Source organism: Myxocyprinus asiaticus, chromosome 14 (genome assembly GCF_019703515.2).
Source record: "Myxocyprinus asiaticus isolate MX2 ecotype Aquarium Trade chromosome 14, UBuf_Myxa_2, whole genome shotgun sequence".
NCBI classification, from domain to species: Eukaryota; Metazoa; Chordata; class Actinopteri; order Cypriniformes; family Catostomidae; genus Myxocyprinus; species Myxocyprinus asiaticus.
In genome coordinates this window covers 17,498,873-17,525,177 of record NC_059357.1, presented here as the reverse complement: position 1 = coordinate 17,525,177, position 26,305 = coordinate 17,498,873, and the positions used below count along the sequence as shown (strand labels likewise).

General features: G+C 36.9%; 1 protein-coding gene across 4 annotated transcripts in view; it reads left to right on the top strand.

Annotated features, from left to right (window-relative positions):
- LOC127452042 (4-aminobutyrate aminotransferase, mitochondrial-like) overlaps positions 1–26,305 on the top strand; it is a 63,645-nt gene that overhangs the window by 33,726 nt on the left and 3,614 nt on the right. For all 4 annotated transcript variants that reach the window (XM_051717176.1, XM_051717179.1, XM_051717177.1 and 1 more), the window contains exons 5-15: positions 872–989; positions 9,567–9,616; positions 9,932–10,012; positions 13,511–13,603; positions 20,253–20,315; positions 20,415–20,478; positions 20,977–21,125; positions 21,873–22,010; positions 24,940–25,107; positions 25,582–25,728; positions 26,005–26,116. In XM_051717176.1, coding sequence (XP_051573136.1) covers positions 872–989; positions 9,567–9,616; positions 9,932–10,012; positions 13,511–13,603; positions 20,253–20,315; positions 20,415–20,478; positions 20,977–21,125; positions 21,873–22,010; positions 24,940–25,107; positions 25,582–25,728; positions 26,005–26,116 — 1,183 coding nt within the window. The remainder of the gene's footprint in view (positions 1–871; positions 990–9,566; positions 9,617–9,931; positions 10,013–13,510; positions 13,604–20,252; positions 20,316–20,414; positions 20,479–20,976; positions 21,126–21,872; positions 22,011–24,939; positions 25,108–25,581; positions 25,729–26,004; positions 26,117–26,305) is intronic.

Sequence of the window (26,305 nt, the reverse complement as noted above, 5' to 3'; positions counted from 1 at the left end):
AATGTTTTGGGTCAACTATTCCTTTTTCGGCTTTGAAAAACACATCTCAAGTCCCCCGCATTCTGTTCCATTGCATTGCACTCCATTTAGAACAACATATGGATGTATCCTGTTTGTACAGCTCTTTACTTTTAGTTCACCCAAAAAATGAACATTCTTTCATCATTCTCTCACCCTCATGCCATCCCAGATGCATATTACTTACTTTCTTCTGCTGAACACAAACAAAGATTTTTAGTAGAATATCTCAGCTTTGTAGGTCCATACAATGCAAGCAATGTTACTCAGTGTCTTCTGAAGCGAACCACTTGGTTTTGGGTGAGAATAGACCAAAATATAAGTACTTTTTCGCTGTACATCTTGACCGTAGTCTCCTTGGCGATCATGATTTCAAGCTCGATTACACTTCCTATAGCGCCATTTAGCGATCTGCGCATGCGTCAAGCACTAGGAAGTGTAATCAAGCTTGAAATCATGATTGTGCTAGAGACTGCAAAGGCAAGGAGTTACATTTTGATCTGTTTTCACCTAAATTTTCATTTTTGGTTAAACTATCCTTTTAAAGCTGCAGTACTATTAGAACGTAATTGTTCATAAACTTAAAAACCTTGATTTTCAAAAGGCATGTGATGTTAAAACCACCAAAGAAACTGAGATGTTACCAGTATTATTATTATTTTTTTTTTAATGTGTACATGATATTACTATGCTTATAGCTGGGTCTGAGAGCTTGAGTGTTCCCCTACAGCCATTCATTAATGTGAAGCTGAAGCTTTGCCAGAAAATCCAGGTGTGCTAATGGTACATTTTTCCTGAATCACAAATCACCTTAATCATCACTTAACATCTTGCTCTCTCGCTCTCTCTGCAGAATGTTGGAGCGGTTCATTTCTTCTGTAACTATGAGGAGAGCAGGGGGAACTACCTGGTGGACGTAGATGGCAATCGAATGCTGGATGTTTACACACAAATTTCCTCTATCCCCATTGGTAAGCTCAGCCATACATCAGATCTCTGTGACATCACATGCATTGCTCTGCAGACCTGTTGCATGAGAACATAGACACAGAATCTATATAATATTCTTTATAGTTAGTGGCTGTTTTTATTTAGTGGTAGAGCTGTTTTGTGCATTTAAAGAAATATTTTACCCTAAAATGTAAATTCTGTCATCCTTCACTCACCCTCAGGTCATTCTAAACCTGTATGACTGACTTTCTTCCATGGAAGATAGAAACAGAATTTATGTAACAGTAAATTAGGATGGACACTGAGCATGTTTACAATCTTACACTGAATATGCATAATAAGTTGGCAATGTGTGTGGCCTTAAACAGCTTTTCTTTATCAGTTATGGTCATAAATGTTTTAAGCAAAAAACGATAGATTTTTTTTGCCCCATTACACATTTCATATAAACACCTTTACCGGCATTCTGACCAGCTTATCCAATGTGCACCAGTGTTGTGCGCTTGACTGATAACGTTTTGACATCAAAAGCAGAGAATAATCAGATGATCTCATATCTCATGTAAAAGTGGTTTTATTGCATTATCAGATTTTTGAAGAAACTGATCTTTGGTCGTTATCAGCGTAATGATGTGCATGTAAACACACTCACTGTCAAGCCTCCCAAAAGACCAAAAAAACTATTTAAGTAGACCATATGACAGTATTGCAAGTCTCCTGAAGCTATGTGAAATCTTTGTTTGAAGGATGGACTGAAATTTAAGTAATTGTTCACTGAAAATTTTAACCTCTGCCATAGCTCAAATCCTATTTTTGGTGGACGAATTGCCATTCCAGTGTAGATGAGAGGTATAAACGTAGCAAAATCGATGTGTTTTAAAACCTCAGTTGAAACAATCAAGAACCAGCAATCATTTTTGGGTGCGTTATTCTTTTAAAACATGCTTCTCTTCTTTACATTCTCTGTAGCGGAAGTGTTTCATGAATGTATTTCAGATAAGTATTTTCCTATACTGATATACAATTACAAAACTAGAGAAGGGAAGTATCTTAGGATACACCGTACAGTGATGTGTGGCCTCATGAAGACTTCAATGTGGCCAGTCTGTTGTGTGGTGAACAACATCCTGTGGCTTTGCATGAGGGGAGGGTTGGTTTGGATGATTAAATGTGAGTGAAAGGAACAAAGGGCCTCAAAAAAGGAACCTCCTGTACAGATACAACAGACTGAGGAATAATTTTTTCTCTCTCTACATGAGTGAATGGTCATTCATTTAGTCTGTTAGCTTATTTACATTTAATCAGTCTCAACAAATTGAGTGAAGCCGCTGTCTCTTGCACTCAGAAATGCCTTTAGGTGATGACTCGCATGTAATGAGTTTTGATTTGCCTCTCACTTGCTGCTCCTGTATCATTTGGACAGAAATGCATTATGGTATGTGGTTATAATGTACTCTACAACCCCCACTCACCCACTACATACACATGCACACAACGTGCTGCAACATTTTTTTTCTTGACTGTTTGCCACACTCACACACACAATGCAATGCAATCCACCGACTCTCTTAGTTAATATGTTGCACACCAGGGTTTCCTGCAGTACTATACCTATAGCACCACAGTAAAAGAAATAATATTTTACCAGAATTGCAAAATATTATATTTACGTTGTGAGCTTGCAATCTCAATCGAATGTATGTAATGAGTTAAAAGGGCCGTGTATCGCAAACAGTGTTGGGTGTAATCTAATTACAATGTTATTAATTACTGTAATCTCATTACTTTTGAGTACAAAAAATTTGTGAAACGCATTACAATAAAAATTCTTGTAATCAGATTATAGTTACTGACTTTCAGTTAAGTTCATTACTTTTAAGTACTTTAATTGGGTGACACATTTCTAAAATAATATTCTTTATGTAGAAAACATGTAAAAGAAGAAGAATGTATATATTTAAGTCTGTTTGTATTTCTGTGACATCCAAAGACCGTGCGTCCACTTAACGAGCCATTGTAAGGGGGAAACGTGTGGTTCTAAGTGTATGACTTGCGTGCGACAATGAATAAGGAGGAAATGTAGACATTATTTTGAATTCATTGAGTGGAAAATCAGAAACGTTTCTTCCGAAAGTGTTTTTAGAAAGTAACACCTGTACACCTACTTATTCATGTGATTTTATCTAATCAGCTAATCATGTGGCATCAGTGCAATGCATAAAATCATTCAGATACGGGTCAGGAGCTTCAGTTAATGTTCACATCAAGATTGCAGTTCTGCGAACGGAAACAACTTGTTGATGAGAGAGGTCAACGGAGAATGGCCAGACTGGTTCGAGCTGACAGAAAGGCTACGGTACACTCTGTACAACTGTAGTGAGCAGAATAGCATCTAAGAATGCATAACATGTCAAACTTAGAGACGGATGGGCTACAACAACAGAAGACCATGTTGGGCACTTTATTAGGAACATAAGTGCTCAGTGAGTGTATATATCAGTACTGATCATTTTAATGGCTTTGCAACGTAAGCATTATAACAAAGTATGTAAATACAGTCCTATAGTACTATACACATGTCATCAAAGACCAGGCTTAAAATGCAGCACTTAATTTTACACAATATGTAACGGCGGATCCTTGCTCTGTCCCTCTATCAACCAAGGGGTCCTCCTTGGCCTGAAAATGGTTGAAGACTCTTGATCAGTTGCATTGTTTTCACTGTCTGCATGTAGTCTGAGTTATCAGTTTTAATCAGTCTAGTTAATCATACAGAGAACTGTTACCAATGTTGTGTACTTTAATGTATGTGATTTACATTGTGAAATGTGGTTTGAGAGACTTTCATCTGTCTGCCAACTGACTGATTGTTCATAGTCAGTGAGGCTTCCCTTGCCCTGGGGCCTTTTCCTTGTGCATGTCAGTGAAGCACACGGCTTTATCTAGAGCTCTACACTCACACTCACAGTCTCTGTGATCCTGTATCAGCTGCCGGCTAGATTTATCCAGACCTCTGTAAAATAGATAGCTGTGCTAGTCTGATGCTTTTTTAATAAGGACTCCCAATTATTTTAAATATTTTCTGAAATTTTTCATAATGATCATACCAACCTAATTTACATACGATTAACAGTGTGTGAAATATTGTACCAGACTGTACTAGTTTGTATGATGTAACAGCTGGTGTTTTCCTCATTTTTATGGGCAAATACTTGTTTCACTTGACTGTAACAGACCGGCAGAGCCAGATGAATATGGTTATTGAAACCGAATGAAGTCTGTAACCATCAGACTAGAGGATGTGCCCTTTCTGTGCATACAGACTGAGCAACATGACATGATGCATGTATCTGTTAAGGTGGTTTTTGGACTTGTATGCATCAAAGAGTGTTATGCAAGATTCAGTGATTCACTATCTGTGCTTTGTCTTAATAGCTGTAAATTTACTGCGAGAAAGAGCTCTCTGCTGGTGGTAGCCGGGACTGCGATGCAGATCTTTATGTAACATCAGATTAAAAAAAGAAAAAAAAAAAGAAAGCAAGAATGGCATATGCTTCAGTAATCAGTGGACAGACTGATGTTCATGTGAACCTTGCCATTTATTCTTGGTCTGTCAGGGCAAGTGTAGTTGTGTAGAGGTCAAGTTCCTTTTCTTTTCCTGTTTTTGGGTGGAATGTTCTTATATGTTACAATAGACCTTTTTCACACTCCGGGTTTTGGAACGCGGAAGTAAACATTTGCAGGGTAAACTTCGACAGTGGTGAATGGGAGTGAATGGGAGATCACAGCAAATATTATTTTCACTTACCCATTTGCTCCAAGACCAAAAGAAAAAATCCACTCACGTTTGAATGACATTCTTAGAAGAGGAAAAAAATAGGGCGCGGTGGATTAAGACAGTAAAATGGGATAAGATGCCAAATTTACTGTCACTCTCTCAGCAGCTGTAATAGAAACCCTTTTTTTTTAAACCAATTCCAGACTAATATAACACAAAGCATAATGTTATACATTTACACTCAATAATTAAAAAATTTATAATATAAAAAAATTGCGAGATTTATGCTTTCAAATTAGGCAGAAATGCATCATCACATCTGTGAAAAAGGTCTACTGCACAATTCATCCTAATTGAAAGACTCTTATTTAGTAAAAAAGAAAAAAAAAAAAAAAGAAGAAAAATGACAGACACAGTGGGTGTGGTGTCAGGCCTCTGAGAGGCATTTATTTTACATGATAAACAACAGAAAAAGTACAAAAGGGGGAAAATAACATAGGGAAAGTGTCCAAAACAAAGAGGGAATATGGCGTCCTCACGGTGAAATGGGACTATGTGAAGGATGGGGAGTGGCAGAAGGACTGGTCCAGGAATAAGGGGCGGAATCTGGTGTCATGATAAATTGAGTCCACCCGGTAAATCGAGTCCCTATATGACATCACAACAATTCCATTGGCTCAAAGAGCTAGTAATGGTTACTCTATTCAGTGCCTGCTTAAAAATCGTACAAATTCACTTTATGGTTTAAGCAGTTTTAACTATGTAAATACGACATTTAATGTATTTTAAATCATATGTTACACATAATAATATATAACTGAAGTTATACATTGTGAAATTACAGATGTGTCATTGTTTATGTTTTTCAGTTAGCCTAGACTTCAATGACATGCTATCACGATAACATGATAGGTTTTTGCTTGGGCATTACAAATGGTTACCCCCAAGGGGACTTGATTTACCGGGCAGACTCAATTTATCATGACACCGGCGGCTACTTGCACTTGTCGTTCTGCCACTATACTATATATATTAGGGCTGGGCGATATGAAAAAAAAAAATCTATATTTTTATCAAACTTATGGACAATTCACGATTCGATTTATTTATTTTTTCATCTTTTAAATGTACTCAAATGATTCAAATTGTATGTTCTTTGTTAGAATGCAAGGCAACCTGGTTAGGGAAATCAAAGTTCTTTTCATTATAGGAAACAAAGATTTACAAATGCACCACAGGGGGAAGTTGTCAACAGAGTGTAAATGTAAAATAAATTAAAATCTAATAAACCCAGATGTTCAGAAATAATAATAATTCTTAGCCAGTGTAGGTATTCATTTTATCTAAACCAAGTCTATCTATAAATCATCAAGTTTATCTTGAAAGTACTCATTGTATATCAAACAATTTGTGTGTATATCTAGCGGTTCACGCTGAGCAGCGCAGCGATATGAAATAATTTATCATAACAATTCAACAAGCAAAGTTTGTCAAAATGATCGCTTGCCAAATGTTGGCAATAGATGCATAACACTTGAAACACGTCACAAAACAAAGCAATAATTAGCAATCTATCTGAATCATCATAGCAAAAGGAGCGGCGGATGTTTGATTCTCCCATATATAGCCTCTCCATGATTTGAAATGAAGTGCAACAACTGTCACGTAACTAACACTTTTTTATGGGTAAAAAGAAAAGAAAGGAGACTGTTCATCAACATGCGCACGCCGAGTTAAGTTATGGTCTTAAGCCGGTGTATACATGGATGATGGATGAAGCTGAGCTACACTGTGTACAGTCCTACTGGAAATATTATCACTGTCTTTTATATCAGTCATCAGTCAAACCTGTCACGTTCATTTGGAGCACGCCATACACATGCAGCTGATCGTATCAGGAGTGGCATTAAAACAAGCGCTATTAATTTTTTTTCTTTTCCTTATTCAGCCTTTGGTGGATTTACAACATATCTAACTTTAGCGTTTGCAGTATTTTTAGCAAAATCTTGATTTGTCAATTTTAAAAAAAATAACAAATCGTGTCAAAACGCAAATTCGAATTAATCGAAAAAATCTGAAAAACCTAATATTTATATATATATATATATATATATTACACACACAGTGTTGGGTAGTAATAGATTACATGTAATCTGTATTACATAATCAGATAAAAAAAATCAAGTACTTGTAATGTGATTAAATTACATTTTAAAATACTCGTAATCTGACTACAGCTATTTTTATGAATTACATGATTTTAATTAGGCAATGACAGTAAATTTTTCATAATTTATTGATCACTGTTTTTTTTTTTTGTTTTTTGTTTTTATTTTTTATTTTCACTCTAAATCAGACTACCTACAATATACGTTCAGTGACTCTTCAAGTGTTTTCGGAAGAGAGGGGGAGGGTTGTGAATTGCACACAGACCTGATACTCGTCATTAGCCAGGTGAAGATGGAACAGTCTAAATCAGCATTTGACCACTGGATGTACAGAGATCATTTTATTTTTAAGGTGATATGGGGCAAAAACATCATGTTAACTCTGCCTTCCAAAGGTTAAGATCCTGTCAACTGCAAAGGATTCAACACCAAATTTAAAGAAGCATTTTAATATATGTCTGCATGTTTTCTAAACAACTGACGAACACACATTTTAATTATTATTTGAATTAGCATTCTGTGTGTAACCATGTGTCGCTATGTGTTTGGAAAGGTTTTGTCCATCAAACGCGTCAAAATGCCCAAATACACGTCATTTTGTATTTACGATGTAATTGCATTAGCGCTGTAAAATAAGCTTTAGTTCGTGAATTGCTTTTGTACTTGGCTTAAAAAATGTAAATGAATGCACTTTTGCTTTAGTGATAATTTTAAGGCTGTTTTTTCTTTAAGTTGATTCTTAAATATAACTAGTCTGATCGTTTACCACACATTGATGCCGTTTGTAAAATGGCGAAATTTCATTACCTTGTTTGTGTAACGCGCCCCAGGAACCTGTCCATATTTCTAGAAACTCCCATAAGAAATGCAAGTGACATAAAATAAAAGAGTTAGGTTGGAATTAATCCAAAAGTACTCAAATTAGATTACCCCAAACATTTTATCTTAGAGATTGTTACTGATTGCAATTTTTGTCATGTATTTTGTAATCAGTACCCAATTACAATTCAGAAGTAATCTACCCAGTTTATATATATATATATATATATATATATATATATATATATATATATATATATATATACACACACAGTTGTGCTCAAAAGTTTGCATACCCTGGCAGAAATTGTGAAATTTTGGCATTGATTTTGAAAATATGACTGATCATGCAAAACAACTGTCTTTTAAGGATAGTTGTTTGGCTCCTTTTTAAATCAGAATGATAACAGAAGTCACCCAAATGGCCCTGATCAAAGTTTACATACCCTTGAATGTTTGGCCATGTTACAGACACACAAGGTGACACACACAGGTTTAAATGGCAATTAAAGGTTAATTTCCCACACCTGTGGCTTTTTAAATTGCAATTAGTGTCTGTGCTTAAATAGTCAATGAGTTTGTTAGCTCTCACGTGGATGCACTGACCATGCAGCTCATTTTTGTTCAAGTATCGTCATATTGTGCTCCTTGAAACAACCACACCGTCTTTTTCCAGAGCAGCCTGTATTTCTCCTGAGGTTACCTGTGGGTTTTTCTTTGTATCCCAAACAATTCTTCTGGCAGTTGTGGCTGAAATCTTTCTTGGTCTACCTGACCTTGGCTTGGTATCAAGAGATCCCCGAATTTTCCACTTCTTAATAAGTGATTGAACAGTACTGACTGGCATTTTCAAGGCTTTGGATATATTTTTATATCCTTTTCCATCTTTATAAAGTTCCATTTCCTTGTTATGCAGGTCTTTTGACGTTATTTTCTGCTCCGCATGGCTCAGTATCTAGCCTGCTCAGTGCATCCATGTGAGAGCTAACAAACTCATTGACTATTAATTCACAGACACTAATTGCAATTTAAAAAGCCACAGGTGTGGGAAATTAACCTTTAATTGCCATTTAAACCTGTGTGTGTCACCTTGTGTGTCTGTAACAATGCCAAACATTTAAGGGTATGTAAACTTTTGATCAGGGCCATTTGGGTGATTTCTGTTATCATTATGTTTTAAAAAGGAGCCAAACAACTATGTGATAATAAATGGCTTCATATGATCACTATCATTAAATAAAAGACTGTTTTTTTGCATGATCAGTCATATTTTCAAAATCAATGCCAAAATTTCACAATTTCTGCCAGGGTATGCAAACTTTTGAGCACAACTGTGTGTGTGTATGTATATATACATATATATGTATATGTATATGTTACCCAGTACAGACTCAGCTATTCATTGGCTCACTCAACTATACTGTAACTGCTTGTTTATTCAAGAATGAAACTAGAATGCAACCAATTGTTTTATAATTTTATATTAAGTATATTATGCAAATAATTATTAATCTATGAAGTTTTCATTATGTTTGATTGATTAATTTGAAGGCCTTTTAGTATGTACTGCATGAAAGCAGTAGTATCAGATCCCTGCTCACTGCTGCTGTCACTATTGGCATGTGACTCACTATATTATTCAACCTACACTCACCAGTATGCAAATGTGATTATAGCCTTCAGCTCCAACTGAAAAATGTGACAAGTCAATGCAAATGTTTGTTTGTGTTTAAACTGTTTTCTTGAATTTCTGCAAATATCCCACTCCAAATATTAAATTAACATTGTCACAGTGATTTTTGGTGTACTGCAAGTTTTCTTTTTCTTTCTAGGTTACAATCATCCTGCTTTAATGAAAGTAGTGACCAATCCAAACAATGTGGTAAGACTTGATCAGACTGTGAAATCATTGTGTGTGTATTTATAGTGTAGAATTGAAATTAGAGTTGCATTGATCTGTCAGGCAGAGCAGCATGAGTTTGACAAGATTTTTAAAGGTGCAGTGTACTAGACAGCATATTGCTTTTACATTTGAGTGCCTCTAAATGTCTCCAAGCCTCAATTTCAACATGCATCTCAAAATTCCCAGCTTCTTGTATAGGCATTTGAAACATTTATAGGAAATAATGAAATTGAGAAAAACTGTGTACTTTAGACAATACTTTTTGCCTCAGCTGGAATTTTTATGTTTACACAGAGTGCATTTGTCAACCGGCCAGCGCTTGGAATTCTGCCACCCGAGAACTTTCCGGACAAACTGATCGAGAGCCTTCTGTCGGTGAGTTCTTGATTGAAGACTGTAGCTCTGATCCAAAACCTAATGAGCATCATAGGCAGGGTTGGAAGGGTTACTTTTTAAATGTAATCCATTACAAATACAGATTACTTAGTAAAAAATGTATTCCGTAACTTAATCCAGTTACCTCAATAAGAAAGTAATGTAATCAGATTGCTTTTAGTTACTTTTGATTATCTTAAGATCGCATATGTAATAAAGTCAAGAGAAAAGCAATATTTTCTCGAAAGACTTTTAATCATGCCTTCTGAATGCAAACAGTCCGTATTTGAATAATGTTATGAGTGATGTAGCTATTATTATATACGGTATAAGAAAAAAACATGAAAAACAGGGACACTGCCTCCTTAATAGGAAAACAGAATATGTTCAAATGTAGAACAACTCTGCATTTTTAACCAAATCAGGTGATCTGTTACAGAAAATAGTTTATTTTCTCATCAGGCAAATACAGTTAGAACAGATACACTGAATTATGTCTTGGTTAACATTAAAAAAATATGACAGGATATACTTCAAATTCAAAGATTTTACAAAGTTGAATTCTACCATTGTATTGCAGTTAGCATGTAGACAAATTGGCACTGACCATTCATTAAATTCCAACTGCAATAGGTAGATCACAGGCTATCTTCATCCTCATCATTATTATTATTATTAATTCAGTGCCTCCAGTGACTGTCCTCTGCTTGCTCATGATCCACAGTCAAACATCACAGCTAACGTTTATGGGTGATTCTATGTTTATGTTTAAGGAGGATTTTAATGACAAATATAAAACAAAATCTTCTTTTTAGTGTGTCTTGATTTACTTAATCCTGCTTTTTATGAGTTTTCAAATGTTACATTTGCCAGTATTTCTCCCTCACCCATACTTTTGAACTTGTTAATGATACATTTATAATAAGTATCAAAATCAGATAAATTATCCATTGCACTTTCCCCGAAGAACTTAATACCATTTTCAATTCATTTGGTATTCATGTGTACAATCTGTATTTTTTGACAAATACAAAAAAAAAAAAGAAACGCTTAAATTGGGAACACTTATGACTAATTTTAGCTATCCTAGCTAAAATGATTTTCGTATGGCTCTTACCCTTTAAATGTTTCTTTAAATTATGTATTGGGTCCTTTGCAAAACACTGCATCTTCACAACTGGAAGGTATAAATTGCGCTGAACTGTAATGTTTCCCTTTTCTCCATTTGAAGTGACAAGAATGTTGGAATTTCCACAAAAATAATCATATTTCTCTAGTGGCCATTGCGATGAAACAGCCCTTTATGGTTTGACCTCGTTTGTCTCAAGAGTGCAGTGTTGATGTGAGACGGGTGTTATTTGTGCATGCGACAGTAAGTAGCGCCATATTCACGTGAGTCACGAGAGAGAACCAGAAGAGATCTCCAGCACACATCTGATCATATCTGTATTCTGTACTAAAGCAAGCAGCAGTCTTTATCATTTTATGTCAGGAGGCTCTTTTGTTTATTTTTTTATATATTGAAAATTGTAATCCTGCTAGTAATCCCAATTTTTACCAAATGTAACTGTAATCTGAATACATTGAGTTTTTATGTAACTGTAACAGATTACAGTTACACATTTTTTTGTATCCTGATTACGTAACACTGTTACAAGTATTCCGTTACTCCCCAAGCCTGATCATAGGTGGAAATCCTAACAGTCTTGGAACATCATTGGAACATTCTACATAGGCTGCTACTCTGCATGTCACACAAATAGCACTACTTGCATGAAGTGAATGGGGAAACTCTGCTCAATAGAGCACATCAAAGAGTGCACACCCACTGTTTCAGCCACGTTGGTTCCGAAAGCATTTTTCCCATGCAGTTCTTCCATGGGGATTTTTTAAAATCCCTAATAAAAGAGTTCTAATCCATGAACAGGGTTGTAATCCAATGACAAAGTAATTAGTTACTGTAATTTAAGTACTTTTTAGTACAAGTGAAATGTATTATTTTAAATTCGTAATCAGAATCAGCTTTTTTGAGGGAAAGTATGAGGGAATAATATAAAATAAGTAAATACAGAAGCACTCTCGTTGTGAAATAAGTGGAGCTGATGCTCGTCCCCCTCACACGAGCTTACTGCAGCTAAATTATAATGTGATGGCTCGCAACTTATTGAATCATAATATGTCACTGTGCATTATTTTTTATTGTGAAGAAAATTGGCAATACGCAGCTTTATTAATAAGAGAGAGTGTTTTTTTTTGTTGTTGTTATTTTGTGATTTAAAGATGGATTCATAAACTGAATAGTCGGTTTAGAGCTAATGATTAATCATTGCAATAATTGCAGAATAGCCGAATAATCATTCTAATAATCGTTAGATTAGTCGATTATCAAAATAATCATTAGTTGCAGCCCTATATCCAACAAGAAGCCATGAACCATACCAACCAATGAGGTGAATCACATTACAAACTTTGATTTGAAGCAAAAAAAGTATTTGAAAATCGGACAAAAAGACAAAGTTACAAGACTGTACTTACCTTCTTAAATGCACTACAATCCCATGAAGCACTGTGAATTGCGTAATCAAATTAAAAACGATGGAAAAATCAAAAAGTATTGATATAAATTTGTTGATCATAACTATAGAATCAGTATTGACATGAATTTTTAAAAATATTCAGACATGAAAAATGAACCATTTTTACTTCTGGAACCTGACTTGCGCTCAATTGATTTCAGTACAGGCAAAATGAGAGGAATGGCGCAATACTCTAAGTAAATAAATACATGGCACACAAATTTGGGTAAAATATATATATATTTTTTTATCATTTGAAATTATTTTTAGCAATATTTTCAGCACTGAAGGAATTCTTAGTCAATTTTTAATCAACATTTCTCTCATTTCATCCGTCATATTGGATTGAGTGTTTTCTCTGTGCTGGTCAAAACATGGGATTGCCTTTTCCATGGATACATGTGATGTTGCCTTAGGATATGGCAGCATAATTAGATTGCCTTCCTTTTGGAACAGCCTTCCAAAATGCTACGTACATAGCAGCAGCATAGCTTTTGGAACAGAGGATTGAGTGAAGTGTCTTTGAAAAATGTGTTTGTGTTCATGCTCCAAAACATCTACAAGAGTTTCTAACAATTGTTACAATTGTCTCTGTAAATTGTACATATCGAGGATATCTTTGAAACACTTCTCATGTAGCAAATAAGAGGAGCCATTTTGTGCAAGGACTGCAAATTGTGCAGTTGCTTTGTCTGGATCTGCCCCAAGAATGAGGCAATAGCAACCTTTATCTTGAACCAAAAGTGTACAGCAGTTATAAAACAGCCCTTTTGGATTCTCTTTATCTTGATAATGCCGTTGCAGATATCACGATGACCCTGTTAACTAACTGTACTCTTTTCGTATTGTTCAGAAGTGGCTTAATGTTTATTGTAGTGGTGCCAGTGTGGAGTGCTGTGAATGACTCTTTCTTCAACATCAGATTTCCCCCAGCGGGATGACCCGTGTACAGACCATGGCCTGTGGCTCCTGCTCCAATGAGAATGCTTTCAAGGCCATGTTTATCTGGTATAGAGTGAGTGGACTTTCTTTGATTTGAGCTTATGCACAAACTCAACTCGATGTGTTTTGACCACCCACCCACAGCTCTATAATAAAGGCTTTAGGTGTAATATTGGTTGTTTTCTGATTATAACATGACCAATGGAGAAGGAGTGTTTCTGAAATAAAAGTGTAGAAAAGGTGAAAACTTGATAATTTCAACAAAACTGTATTGTACATCAAGACTGGCATTTTTATACAGTGTATAACATTTTTATAAGTGTGAGTCTTCAACAAATCTATTTAAAGCTGAAGCATATAATGTCTGCACCACTAGAATCCCAAACACTCCTCCATCTGCCATTGGTCAAAAAAACAGATAGTCCCACCCCAAACTTCACGGCATCAGAATTCAGAGAAATCAACCTATGGCTTTACTCATAGTTGTTTCTGCACATTAAAGGAATATTCTGGGTTCAATACAAGTTAAGCTCAATCAGTAGCATTTGTGGCATAATGTTAATTACCACAAAAAATAATTTAGACTTGTCCATCCTTTTCTTTAAAAAAATAAATAAATAGAGGTTACAGTGAGGCATTTACAATGGAAGTGCCAGGTACGGCGCGGGACCCACCCTTGTGGTGGTAGCTTGTGAAAAAAACACTAGCACTCTCCTTCCCTCTGTAGTGCTAGTGCCAACTCCTTGGGCAAGAGTGAATAAACTTTGAGCCTCCCATACTAGGGTCACAGTTGTGTCTATACTTTTCATTATTTTTTTCTCTCTGCTGTACTTGAGTTTTCCCATCTTCGTATGCTATAATTGTCTACCTCTCCGTAAGGACCCTGAGTAGTTAAAGTCCTAGCATTCCCCTGCTACTCATAAATACGACAAAAGAGGGTGACATGTTTGCCGTGATTTGCGGCCCGTGTCAGTGGAGTAAGAGATCCTGGCTCCTGAGAAATGTGGTTTGCTGCAGCTTCCATCATTTCAACACTGTGCTTTGGCTCCTACTTCACCTAGACGGGAGATTTGAAAGGCCCGATCCAATCAATCGGCTGGTCAAGACTTGCCCTGGTAAGACTATGTGATAGGTTAACTTCAGCAATCTTTTTAGTATCCCCAGAAGGCGTTGGCTAAGGGTCAATTGAGTAGATGGAACATCTCTCGTTCTTTGTGTTTGAGTATACCATCTCTATGTATCTGGTGCATAATCTGCAGGATTTCTGCGGCTCTGTGCATCCCCTTGTTGGACCCCAAGGTGGGTCGGGAGTAGAGATGATGAAACATAATACGCTAAACATGGATACCAAACACACATCCAAAAACCGACTTTTAGACCTGGACATGGACTGCACTTCTGAGAATACATGTGCATCTACATCTAACAATGAAGACTGGCCAAAATTTATAATTATTAAATATGCGATCCAATCAATCGGCTGGTCTAGACATGCCCTGGTAACACTATGTGATAGGTTAACGTCAGCTATCTTTTTAGTATCCCCAGAAGGCGTTAGCTAAGGGTCAGTTGAGTAGATGGAACATCTCTCGTTCTTTGTGCTTGAGTATACCATCCCTGTATCTCTGGTGCATAATCTGCAGGATTTCCACGGCTCTGTGTATCCCCTTGTCAGACACATCCAAAAAGCAACCTTTAGACATGGACATGGACATGGACTGTTTGTGCTTCTGCATCTAATGAAGATTGGTCAAAATGTATGAATCTGCGTCATCAGATAAGCCAATCACAAAGCTATCTCCTTTAGCCATTCACAAGGGCATTATACGAATAACTGGTTCTGTTAAAGAGGTGAAGAAACTGCGATCTGGCCAGATTATGGTGGAATGTTGTAAGAAGGCTTATTCGGTGGCTGGGCTAATTTGCTGGCTGGACTTGATATAAGGACTTCTCCACATCCAACACTCAACTGCAGCAAAGGTTTTTTTACCAGAGAGTTGGACAATGTAGATGAAGAAATAACTTCTGAACTTAAATCTCAAGGAGTGATGTATGTGAAAAGAATAACAATCAAAAGAGAAGATCGAATTACCAACTGGCACTTACATTAGTACCTTTTAATAAACCGGGTATATGTGTGTTTCAGTGGGCTTATTTATACCAAATCCACTGAGATGCTTTAACCGTCAAACGTATGGACATGGATCAAACAGCTGTAAGAATAAGCATGTCTGCTGCAGTTGTTGAGCGGAGGATCATGACAAAGAAAGCTGTCAGAAGCCGTCCAAATGATGTATGGCTGCATCAAAAGAATGCTTGATGTGGATTTAAAGAGGAAGAAATACAGAAAATAAGATGTACAAAGAAAATCAGCATGAAGCATGCAAATTGGTCTCTGAGGTTCCCTCTTTCATTGTAAACAAATCTTTCGCCTCTGTGGTCAAAACATTTGTCATTCAGTGGATTGCCAGACAGATTTGAACTGGCTCCAAAAGGATAAACCACAAACTGTCAGTAACAAAAAAGGCATACCTCCTCCTCGATCAAAGGGTACAGGAAATCAGAATGAAACTACATCAACCAATTGCCAAACCAACCAGAACTTACAAACAGAAAATCAAATAACTAACAAGAATTCTAAAAATGCGGGGCCTGGGTAGCTCAGTGGTAAAATACGCTGGCTACCACCCCTGGAGTTCGCTAGTTTGAATCCCAGGGTGTGCTGAGTGACTCCAGCCAGGTCTCCTAAGCAACCAAATTGGCCCAGTTGCTAGGGAGGGTAGAGTCACATGGGGTAACCTCCTCGTTGTCGCTATAATGTGGTTCGTTCTCGGTGGGGCGCGTGGTGAGTTGAGCGTGGATGCCGCGGTGGATGGCGTGAAGCCTCCACACGCGCTATGTCTCCGTGGCAACGCGCTCAACAAGACACGTGATAAGATGCACGGGTTGATGGTCTCAGACACGGAGGCAACTGGGATTCGTCCTCCAACACCCCGATTGAGGCGAATCACTACGTGACCACGAGGACTTAAAAGCGCACTGGGAATTGGGCATTCCAAATTGGTAAAAAAAAAAAAAAAAGATTTCTAAAAAAGCAGGATGTTCACAATCAAAAGTATCACTAGATGAGAATACAAAGACGAAAGCTTCAAAGATGTCGAAATGAAAGGGAGTGGCCATCACCGTAGGAGCCGCTCACCAAAAGGCAGAACTAAGGGTAATTGTCCTATTCTCCCAACTTAAATATGGATCACACTATCCAATGGAACTGCCGTGGGCTCAGAACTAACTTTGCAGAATTACAACGATTAGATGCAATTATCAATCCACTTGTCTTTTGTCTACAAGAGACGCAGTTGTCACCTGATACTACCCTTTCTTTTAAAAACATCACAATTTTAAATTCTTTCTTTTGGACGTGCTTCTGGTGGAACAGCCATTTTAATTAGAAATGATATGATACACAGATACATCACACTAAAATTGCAATTTGCAAGTAACAGCAGTAAATCTGTACCTCCATAGGTCTATCACAGTATGCTTCATATACATTTCATCAGATATGACTTTAAAGCATCAAGATCTGGACAACCTTGTGGAGCAGCTTCCTCCCCCCTTTATATTTATAGGGGATTTTAACAGCCATAATACCTTGTGGGGTAGTAATCAGTGTAATACAAAAGGCAAGAATATTGAAGATTTTATCAACAACCATGCCCTGTGCCTTCTAAATGATGGTTGGCCAACTGGGACGATTTTCTAACCTTATATTATGAAATGTTCAAAGCAGTTCCTGAGGATGATCCAGATCCTATAAAAAAATATTACCAGTATTGTAATCTCCATAGCAAATGATACCATTCCAAAAACTTCACCAGATACAAAATGCAAAAGACTGTCATGGTTCAACGATAACTGTAAAAAGGATATAATAGAGCAAAGAAAGCTGAAAGAAGATTCTTCAGAAGTCCAACAACAGAAAGCCTCATCAATGTAAAAATAAATAGAGCACAAGCACGTAGAGTAATAAATGAGGCGAAGAAACAAATTAGAGACAGTTTGTATCTATTTTGACATAAAAAACTCAATAAAAAAAAAGGTTTGGAATCTGATTCGGAGCTAGAACAGTGGACCTCAAATTCACCATATTAAACATCAAGACTCAGTCTTCACTACAAAAAAAGAAATTGCAAATATCCTAGTGGAAATCTTTGAAAAGAACTCCTCTATTGAGAACTGCCTCCCTGCCTTTCAAACAATTCAGGCACTGGAATAAAAGAAAGATGTTAACTTTTCATCCAATAATATGGAACCTTACAATCAACCTTTCACCATGGAAAGCTATTGCGGGCCATAGGCAGATCACATGATACTGCAACTGGACTCGACAATATTCACTATCAGTTATTACAAAAATACCTTCAACAACTACTGGATATCAAAGAGATGTTTTCATCACACACACCTATGTATACAGAGGGATCGAAGTCTGGAGATCATGTGTCGGCTGCATTTGTGATCAATTACCAAAAAAGCAGAATAAGGATCCCCAATCAGAGTTCAGTTTTTACTGCAGAGGCCAATGCTATTGTTCTAGCACTGGATCACATTAAGACCACATGATAGAGACATTTCTTAATAATAACAGATTCAAAATCATGTCTTCAAGCACTTGCATCACTCAGAAATGACCATCTAGCCCTTGTAAAGATTTTAACCAAATTGTCAACTGGAGGCACAGAATTTTTCAAATGTATTTTTGTTGGGTACCTGGCCACTGTGGAATCCTACGAAATGAACAAGCAGACCCTGCTGCTAAAGAAGCACTTTCTACAGATCTTAAAAAATGCTCCATATCACCCTCAGATCTGAAACCTTCCATAATCTCTTACATCATCAACAAATGGCAAACAGAATGGGATCAATGCATTGCAAACATATTGCATGAAATAAACCCTGTAGTGGGCAAAAGTCAAATCTTTAATCTCAGTAATCGCTGAGATCAGATCATTTACACCTGCTGCTGAATAGGACATTCCAGACTCACAAAAGTTTTTAATATCAGATGAAGATCCACCATTATGCACCGCATTCAGAATCCACCATCTTTGAAGCATATTTTATTGGATTTTGCTGGTTTTATTTCTTTTAGGAAATTATTTTACTCAGCAAATACTTTTTGAAAATATTTTTAACAAAGTCAACCCTGAATCAGTTTTAGAGTTCTTAACAAAAATGCATTTTAAAAACCATATATAGGTTTATAATTACTCTACCTTTTAACATATTTTTACTTGTTTTTCACCATGAAAATAGCCATGGAATCTGGCATGGCATAAAATCAATAACTAACTAACATTGGAAGTGAATAGGACAAATTTTTGGAGGGATTAAAGGACGAAATGTGAAGTTTGTCTATTATTTGTGATGTAAAGTTGTTTAAATCTTAATTTTTACAGTCATTTTAGGGTTTTAGGGTTTTTTGACATTACATCGTCATGACAACAGATTTTTTAAATTGGCTATAACTTTACACAGAAAAGGTTACCAAGTAAGGTATATTGTACAGTCAGCCAGTTGTTATTGCACAATAAACCCCGACAGGGTGATCAGGACCCCGACGCAAAGTGGAGAGGTCTTGTATCACCCTGAAGGGGTGTATTTTGCAATAACAGCCGGCTGACAGCACATTATCCCGCTTATTACATGGCTACTAACCAAATAAATAAATACATGTACATAAAATATTGATTTGCGTTGAAATTATGTAATTTAAGAAGAAAGAAATCACTGAACAGCTGTAATCAACCTACTGTTTGCGTCGGAGTTCTGTTGGTGGTTTCTTTTTGTGATGACTCATTATTCAGCCTATTACAAGACTTCGTGCCAGATAAACAAATGAATGGACATGACACTTTGATTTGCATTGAAATTGTGTAATTAGGTGGAAAAAATAATTTGCTGAACTACTAAAATCAACCTCCGGTTTGCATCAGTTTTCTTTTGGTGTTTATTTTGCAAAAATGGCTGTCTGCCTCCTTATTATCCAGGCTCTTACAAGACTACTTGACAAATAAACAAATAAAAGGACATGAAACATTGATTTGAGTTTAAAATATTTTATTACCTTACTTGAAGAGATCGCACAGCGATCAAAGAAGCAGGAGAGATGGGTTGCAAGGACCCGGATGAGCGGTCTAATACATGGAGCTGCGGTTGTTACAGAGCAATAACAGACCGCTAGATGGCACCATTGACCAATCAGAATAGAATATTCCAGGCTACTGTGTAATAAGTGATTTTATCACACTAAAATCATGTTAACACATATTGTTTGTCTTGTGGCTATACTTTTGAAATGGTAATATTTTAACATTTATGGATTGGCCCCATTCACTTTCATTGTAAGTGCCTCACTGGACCCAGATATTTGCTTTTTTGGTGGGGGGGGGGGTTTAAGAAAAGGAGGGACAAGTCTATTTTTTGTGTTAAAAATCAATATTATGCCACAAATGCTGCTGATTGAGCTTAACTTGTATTGAACCCAGAATATTCCTTTAAGCCCAGATAAGAGAAATTATTTTAACATTGAAACATGCACACACTTCAGCTTTAAATGTACATAATATGTAGAAAATGTTCATAGATTATTTAATTCATATTACTTTATAAACATAAATAACTCTTAAATTGTCTGATATCATCTTCTTAATGTTTTTTAGAATAGAGAGAGAGGACACACCAACCCCTCTGAGGAGGACATTGGTACTTGCATGATCAACCAGGTTAGACATGGAAAAACTGTGAAAAGTGACAGACACATTATGCATATGTATGACACCAAAACCATTTTGACACACACCATTTTATTTCATCCTCCTCAGAGCCCAGGATGCCCAGATTTAAGCATCTTGTCTTTTATGGGAGGTTTTCACGGGAGAACTTTGGGTGAGGTCTAACAAAATAGTATGATATGTTATGAAAATATTATTGAAAGATGTGTTGGAGCAACATGTTGCAGCCGTGGTGCTCACCGAGTGGCACAGTTTCAAATTTGTATTGCAATAAGTGCCGATCCCATTCCCTTTTATTTTCCCGGTGATTTCCTATGCCTCCTTATCTGATAAAAAGTTCAGCTAATATATATATAGATAGAGAGAGAGAGAGAATTTCTTTTTTTTTTTTTTTTTTTACAGTAAATTATTTACATTCTTAGTTCATTTGTTTTGGGTTCTAAATGTTGAGAGTATAATGTTGATGTTACATAGAGTGCATTTTGAGAAGGAAAAGAGATTTGACTTGCCCACATGTATTTGCCTGCATTTGGTTTGTCTTTGTGTTCAATTCAAATGTAGAAGTCATATGATACAGGTAACAACAAAGACGCCTGGCTTCTTTTTTTTAAATGGCAAATCAATCCTTAATGTTTGTGGTGTTGGAATTCAGGTTGCTTGGCCACAACACATTCTAAAGCCATTCACAAGCTCGACATTCCGTCCTTCGACTGGCCCATCGCACCCTTCCCTAAACTGCAGTATCCTCTGGAGGAGTTTGCGAGGGAGAATGCGCAGGAAGAGGCCCACTGCCTAGAGGAGGTAAGAGATTTCAGCCATCTATTGTACTGTATATTACACTCAGAAACTTTCCCAGTTGGCATGTTTACATGGAAAAAATTTCCTCCACTTACTATTCAATAACTAATTAGCAGGCTGGCATTGAATCTGCTGCTCTCCACAGAAATCTCAGCAGATTTGCAAAGTATTTAAACACCCCTCATTCACAAAGTTTTACTCATCCCCTGTCTATTGCATGTTTTTTATTTTATTATTTTTTTAAACATTTTGAAAAATGTGATTATGATTTGGCTATCAATAAGACTAGTCCTCTCAGCTCTGTTCAACACATTTTTACCATATTTAAATCTATCCCCCAGAATTCCACTGATTTTCCCCCCAAATCAGCGCAGGAAACGTGAAAAGGTCTACAGATTCTGTCTGGGCTTTCTAAGTAGTGATATGGCTGAAGCTTTTATCCAAAGTGACCTGAAAATTGTAATGAATTCCACTACATGGGGTTTTATCCTAGAACCTTTCAGTTACCAACACAGATCTTCAACCACCAGGCAACATTCCCTATTACTCACTATTTTGGCAACCATTTACTATAAAAACAGAACCAGGCTGCAGAATCTGCACATACTGTAAACTGTCTACAGTGTGAAGAGTAATCTATAAACCGTAAAGTGTTAATGTCATGGAGCAGGTAATGTGTACAGAATTAAGTAACATATTGAAGAATTGCATGAGCTTTATAGGGACTATAACCATGTCTCTGTGTGGCAGGTTGAGGATCTCATTGTGAAATGGAGGCAGAAGGGCAAACCGGTGGCTGGCATTGTGATAGAGCCCATCCAGGCAGAGGGAGGAGACAACTACGCCTCCCCTGACTTCTTCACCAAACTCCGCAATATTGCATGCAAGGTGAAACACTTTATGTTTGAAACTCTTTATTTGTTGTTGTTTTTTCAGGCTGACTGTTCAATAATGCTTCATTATCCTTAATAGAGCGCAACAGTGACCACCCACTTTTTTTCCACTGGCCTTGGTCGCAGAAGTATTTTTTCTATTCATTTTCTTCTAAGGAATTTTAAAAAATTCTTCAAGAGGTCTAAGCCATGTACCGAACCAACCAGCATTACAAACTTTTTAATATTATTATTATAAATAAATAAAAATGATTATAATAGTGCTTCCAATCGATTAAAATTATAATTATTAATTACATGTGCCAATTTATCGAATTAAACATAAATATATATTTGCTGAGAAAGCCGCTTAAATAATAATGATTCAGTATATGATGATTAAATAATTAAAAATAGATATATTTAAATTATTATATGTTATAAATATAATAATTCAGATAATTAAAATGCATTACATTATTGTGGCAGACAGGTAAAGTATTGAAAATACAATACAATTCTTTGGTTGCATCGCATCATAAACACAGCATTTTTAGGTCATTTTTAGGTGTTAAACGTAGTTTGAAACTTAGGAAAACGCGTCTGAAGGTTCCTGCATTCAGAAATGTGCTCTGTCCAGGTGTTTTAATGCAAGAACGCGTCCTCTTCTTGCGCTGTCGCTAGTGTCAAGCAAGCTTAAAGGCATATTCCGAGTTTAATATAAGTTAAGCTCAATCGACAGCATTTATGGCATAATGTTTATTACCTCAAAAAATTATTTTGACTCCTCCCTCCTTTTCTTTAAAAAAGAAAATAGAGATTGCAGTGAGGCACTTACAATGGAAGTAAATAGGGCTGATGTTTGGAGGGTTTAAAGGTGGAAATGTGAAGCTTGTAATTTTATAAAAGCACTTAAATTAATTCTTCTGTTAAAACTTGTTTATTATTTGAGCTGTAAAGTTGTTTAAATTGTTGTTTTAGGGTTGTAGGTTTTGCAGAGTTGTAAAATTGGATATAACTTTACACAGAATTGACACAAGCGATTTTATCACTCTAAAATCATGTTAACACATATTGTTTACATCTTGTGGCTAAACTTTCAAAACTGTGAGTAACATTTACGGATTTGCCCCATTCACTTCTATTGTAAGATCTTCACTGTAACCCAGTTCTGTACTTTTTTATTTAAAGAAAAGGAGAGACTAATTGAAATACATTTTTGTGGTAATCAACATTATTCCACAAATTCTGTTGACTGAGTTTAACTTGTATTGAACCCGGAATATTCCTTTAAGTGTGGTTTGTTCTCTGTACAGATGCGAGTTGCCTATACAGCTGGAGTTTCGCTTAATGCCCCCTGCTGAAAACAGGTGATACTTCAAGCTTGAAATTCTCTGATAATTTACTCACCCTCATGTCATCTGAGATGTGTATGACTTTCTTTCTTCTGCAAAAGACTCAGCAGGTCCTTAGAATGGGAGAGGATGGTGATTAGATATTTGTAGGTCCAAAAAGCACAGATAGTCAGCATAAAAGTAATCCATCTTATCTCCAGCAGTGACATTTAATGTCTTCTAAAGCGAATCGATCACTTTGTGTGTGAAAAATAACTATATATAAGCACTTTTTAACTATAAAAGATCGCTTCGAGCCAAGCATTGACGTATGGCCAAATTTACCACACAAGCGCGTTGGCACATTCATTCGACTCATTGGTTGTGTGTCTGTCACGTGTCAGTTCACGTGCCATCGCGCTTACGTCACTGGAGCACTCGGGTAAATTTAACTCAGGCACTCGGGTAAAGGAAGCAATCTTCTATAGTTAAAAAGTGCTTAAATAACGTTCTTTTTCACGCACAAAGTGATCGATTCGCTTTAGAAGACATTAAGGTCACCACTGGAGATAGGATGGTTTGCTTTCATGCTGACTATCTGTGCTTTTTGGACCTACAAATTTCTAATCACCATCCTCTCACATTCTAAGGACCTGCTGAGCCTGGATCTTTTTCTACAAGTCTTCAAAAGTGTTTTGCAGTAGAAAAAAAGTCATACACATCTCAGATGGCATGAGGGTGAGTCAATAATCAGAGAATTGTTAGGTGAACTATCCCAATGTGTTAAATCGACAGCACTAGATAGATAAGTTAAAATCACATTCGCTTGTGGTTTATGGAGAAATAAATAGGATTTTTCTTCCAGAACCCTACTGTTGTCCTTCCTTACTAGATTCATGCTTTTTTTTTTTTTTTAAGTAGTTGCAGATAGACACTGTTTGATGAGATGACAGTTCTTTGAAGTGTCCATTAATAAAAGAAAACAGTACCCAAAGATGATTACTTTGCAGGAAGTCCTTTTGATCCACTCTAATTTGCATCCTTCTGAACGAGATAAGGCAGAAGACAAAAGGAAATAATTTAATACGGTTGCATTATGCCCAGAAAAAAAGGCTTCATAAAGGTGAAGTGGGTAATTTTGTTGATGTTTGAAGTGCTCTCTCGTATCCCAGTTTAATATGCAGCAACAACTAAAAGTAGGCATTCAGTGGGTTGATTTTCCCTGAAAAGTATAAACACTGTCTCTGAGGCACTTTCAAGACATTGCTCTGTTTGTTTGAGGATCCCAACCAGCCCTAGACCGCAGCACTGGCTCAATCAATGGCATGAGTTTGGGGCAGGACTATCTTTGGGAAAACTGTTTGGAAACTGTTATTATTTTTACAGTTCTTTTTGTTGACACTAGTGGCACAGAAATGACACACTTTGCCTTTAAGAAATTGTGAGAACAACTCCACACTCTACCTGAAAAGCACTGGAACTGCTTACTAAATAGGGCGACTCAAATTGCAACCACCGTGTCCAACGGGTGTTGTATGCAGCTCTATGCAGCGATGCCAGCTGACAGAGAGTGTAAACTGACAGATGTTTGTCTGTGACTGGCTCTTTCAGCATGGCTGTGCTTTCCACGTGGATGAGGTGCAGACAGGTGGAGGAGCTACAGGCAAGTTCTGGGCCCATGAGCATTGGGGTCTGGATGACCCTGCTGACGTGGTCTCCTTTAGCAAGAAGCTGCTCACAGGAGGATACTTCCACAAAGATGAACTGCAAGCAGACAAGGTATGGAACTGAAATTGTCCTCTCTAATTCCCCTCATACTGAATCATCAATACTCATTTTCAGTCATTATTCCCAAATGTCTGTTTTACCCTCATCATAAATGAGTCATCGTTGATGAACAACACTGTAATGTGTTTAAGCACCACATGACTACCTTTTGCAACCTATGTTAGTCTGAATGATTGCATGTCCTTAGACGAGGTTCATAGATATACTGTATGTGTAATTGCTCCAAACAAGAGCAACCATGCCCCCTACTGTTGAAAACATCTCTTCATGTTAAGTAACTTTTTGTGGTGCAGTATTACCCAAGCAAGCACAAAAAAGGCCTATTATGTATAGTATTTATCAGCTTCAGATGGCTCACGGTCCATTCACTGACCTTCTGATGCATATTACACGCAAAACCGAAAAGGATTGTGAAAATTGCAAGCTCCAATCAGATTGCAGTGGACATTATTGTATGCACCTCAGCCCTACAGAATCTTCAACACATGGATGGGAGACCCCTCAAAGAACCTGTTCTTAGCTGAGGTGCTCAATGTTATCCGAAGAGAGAACCTTCTGGAGGAGGTCACTCGCTCCGGGAAGGCGCTTTTGCAGGGTCTTTACGCACTGCAGGTATGGCCATCTTCCTTTATCTCCTCACATGATCTTTCACACAGGCCACTACTCAACCTGAGAGGCTTTAAAACCATTAATGGTTCTATTATGTGGACGCTCATTCTTCACCTGAGGGCCAGCCTCATAACTCCTGCTGCAGGAGAGACAGTGTACCAGTGAATGATTATGTCTGTATTATGTCTATTGGTTTTGTGGTAAAGGTTGTGGATTGATGATCGCTTACCACAGTCTGAGCAGAACGTAAGTTTAGTATTCCTTTCTTTCATGCCTTAGACCCAGTACCCTAATATCCTGAGCAGGGCTCGTGGCCAGGGTACTTTCTGTGCCATAGACGCCTGTGATGATGCAACTCGCAACAGTATTATGCTTAAGGCCAGGAACAAGGGTAAGCCCTTAAATATTTTACCAAAAAATGAAAATTATGTCATCATTTACTCACCCTCATGTTGTTCCAAAGCTGGATGTCATTCTTCCTTGGAACACAGAAGGAGATGATCATGATAAGTCACCATTCATTTTCATTATATGGAAAATGATGCAATGAAAGTGAGTGGTGACTTATGCTAACGTTTTT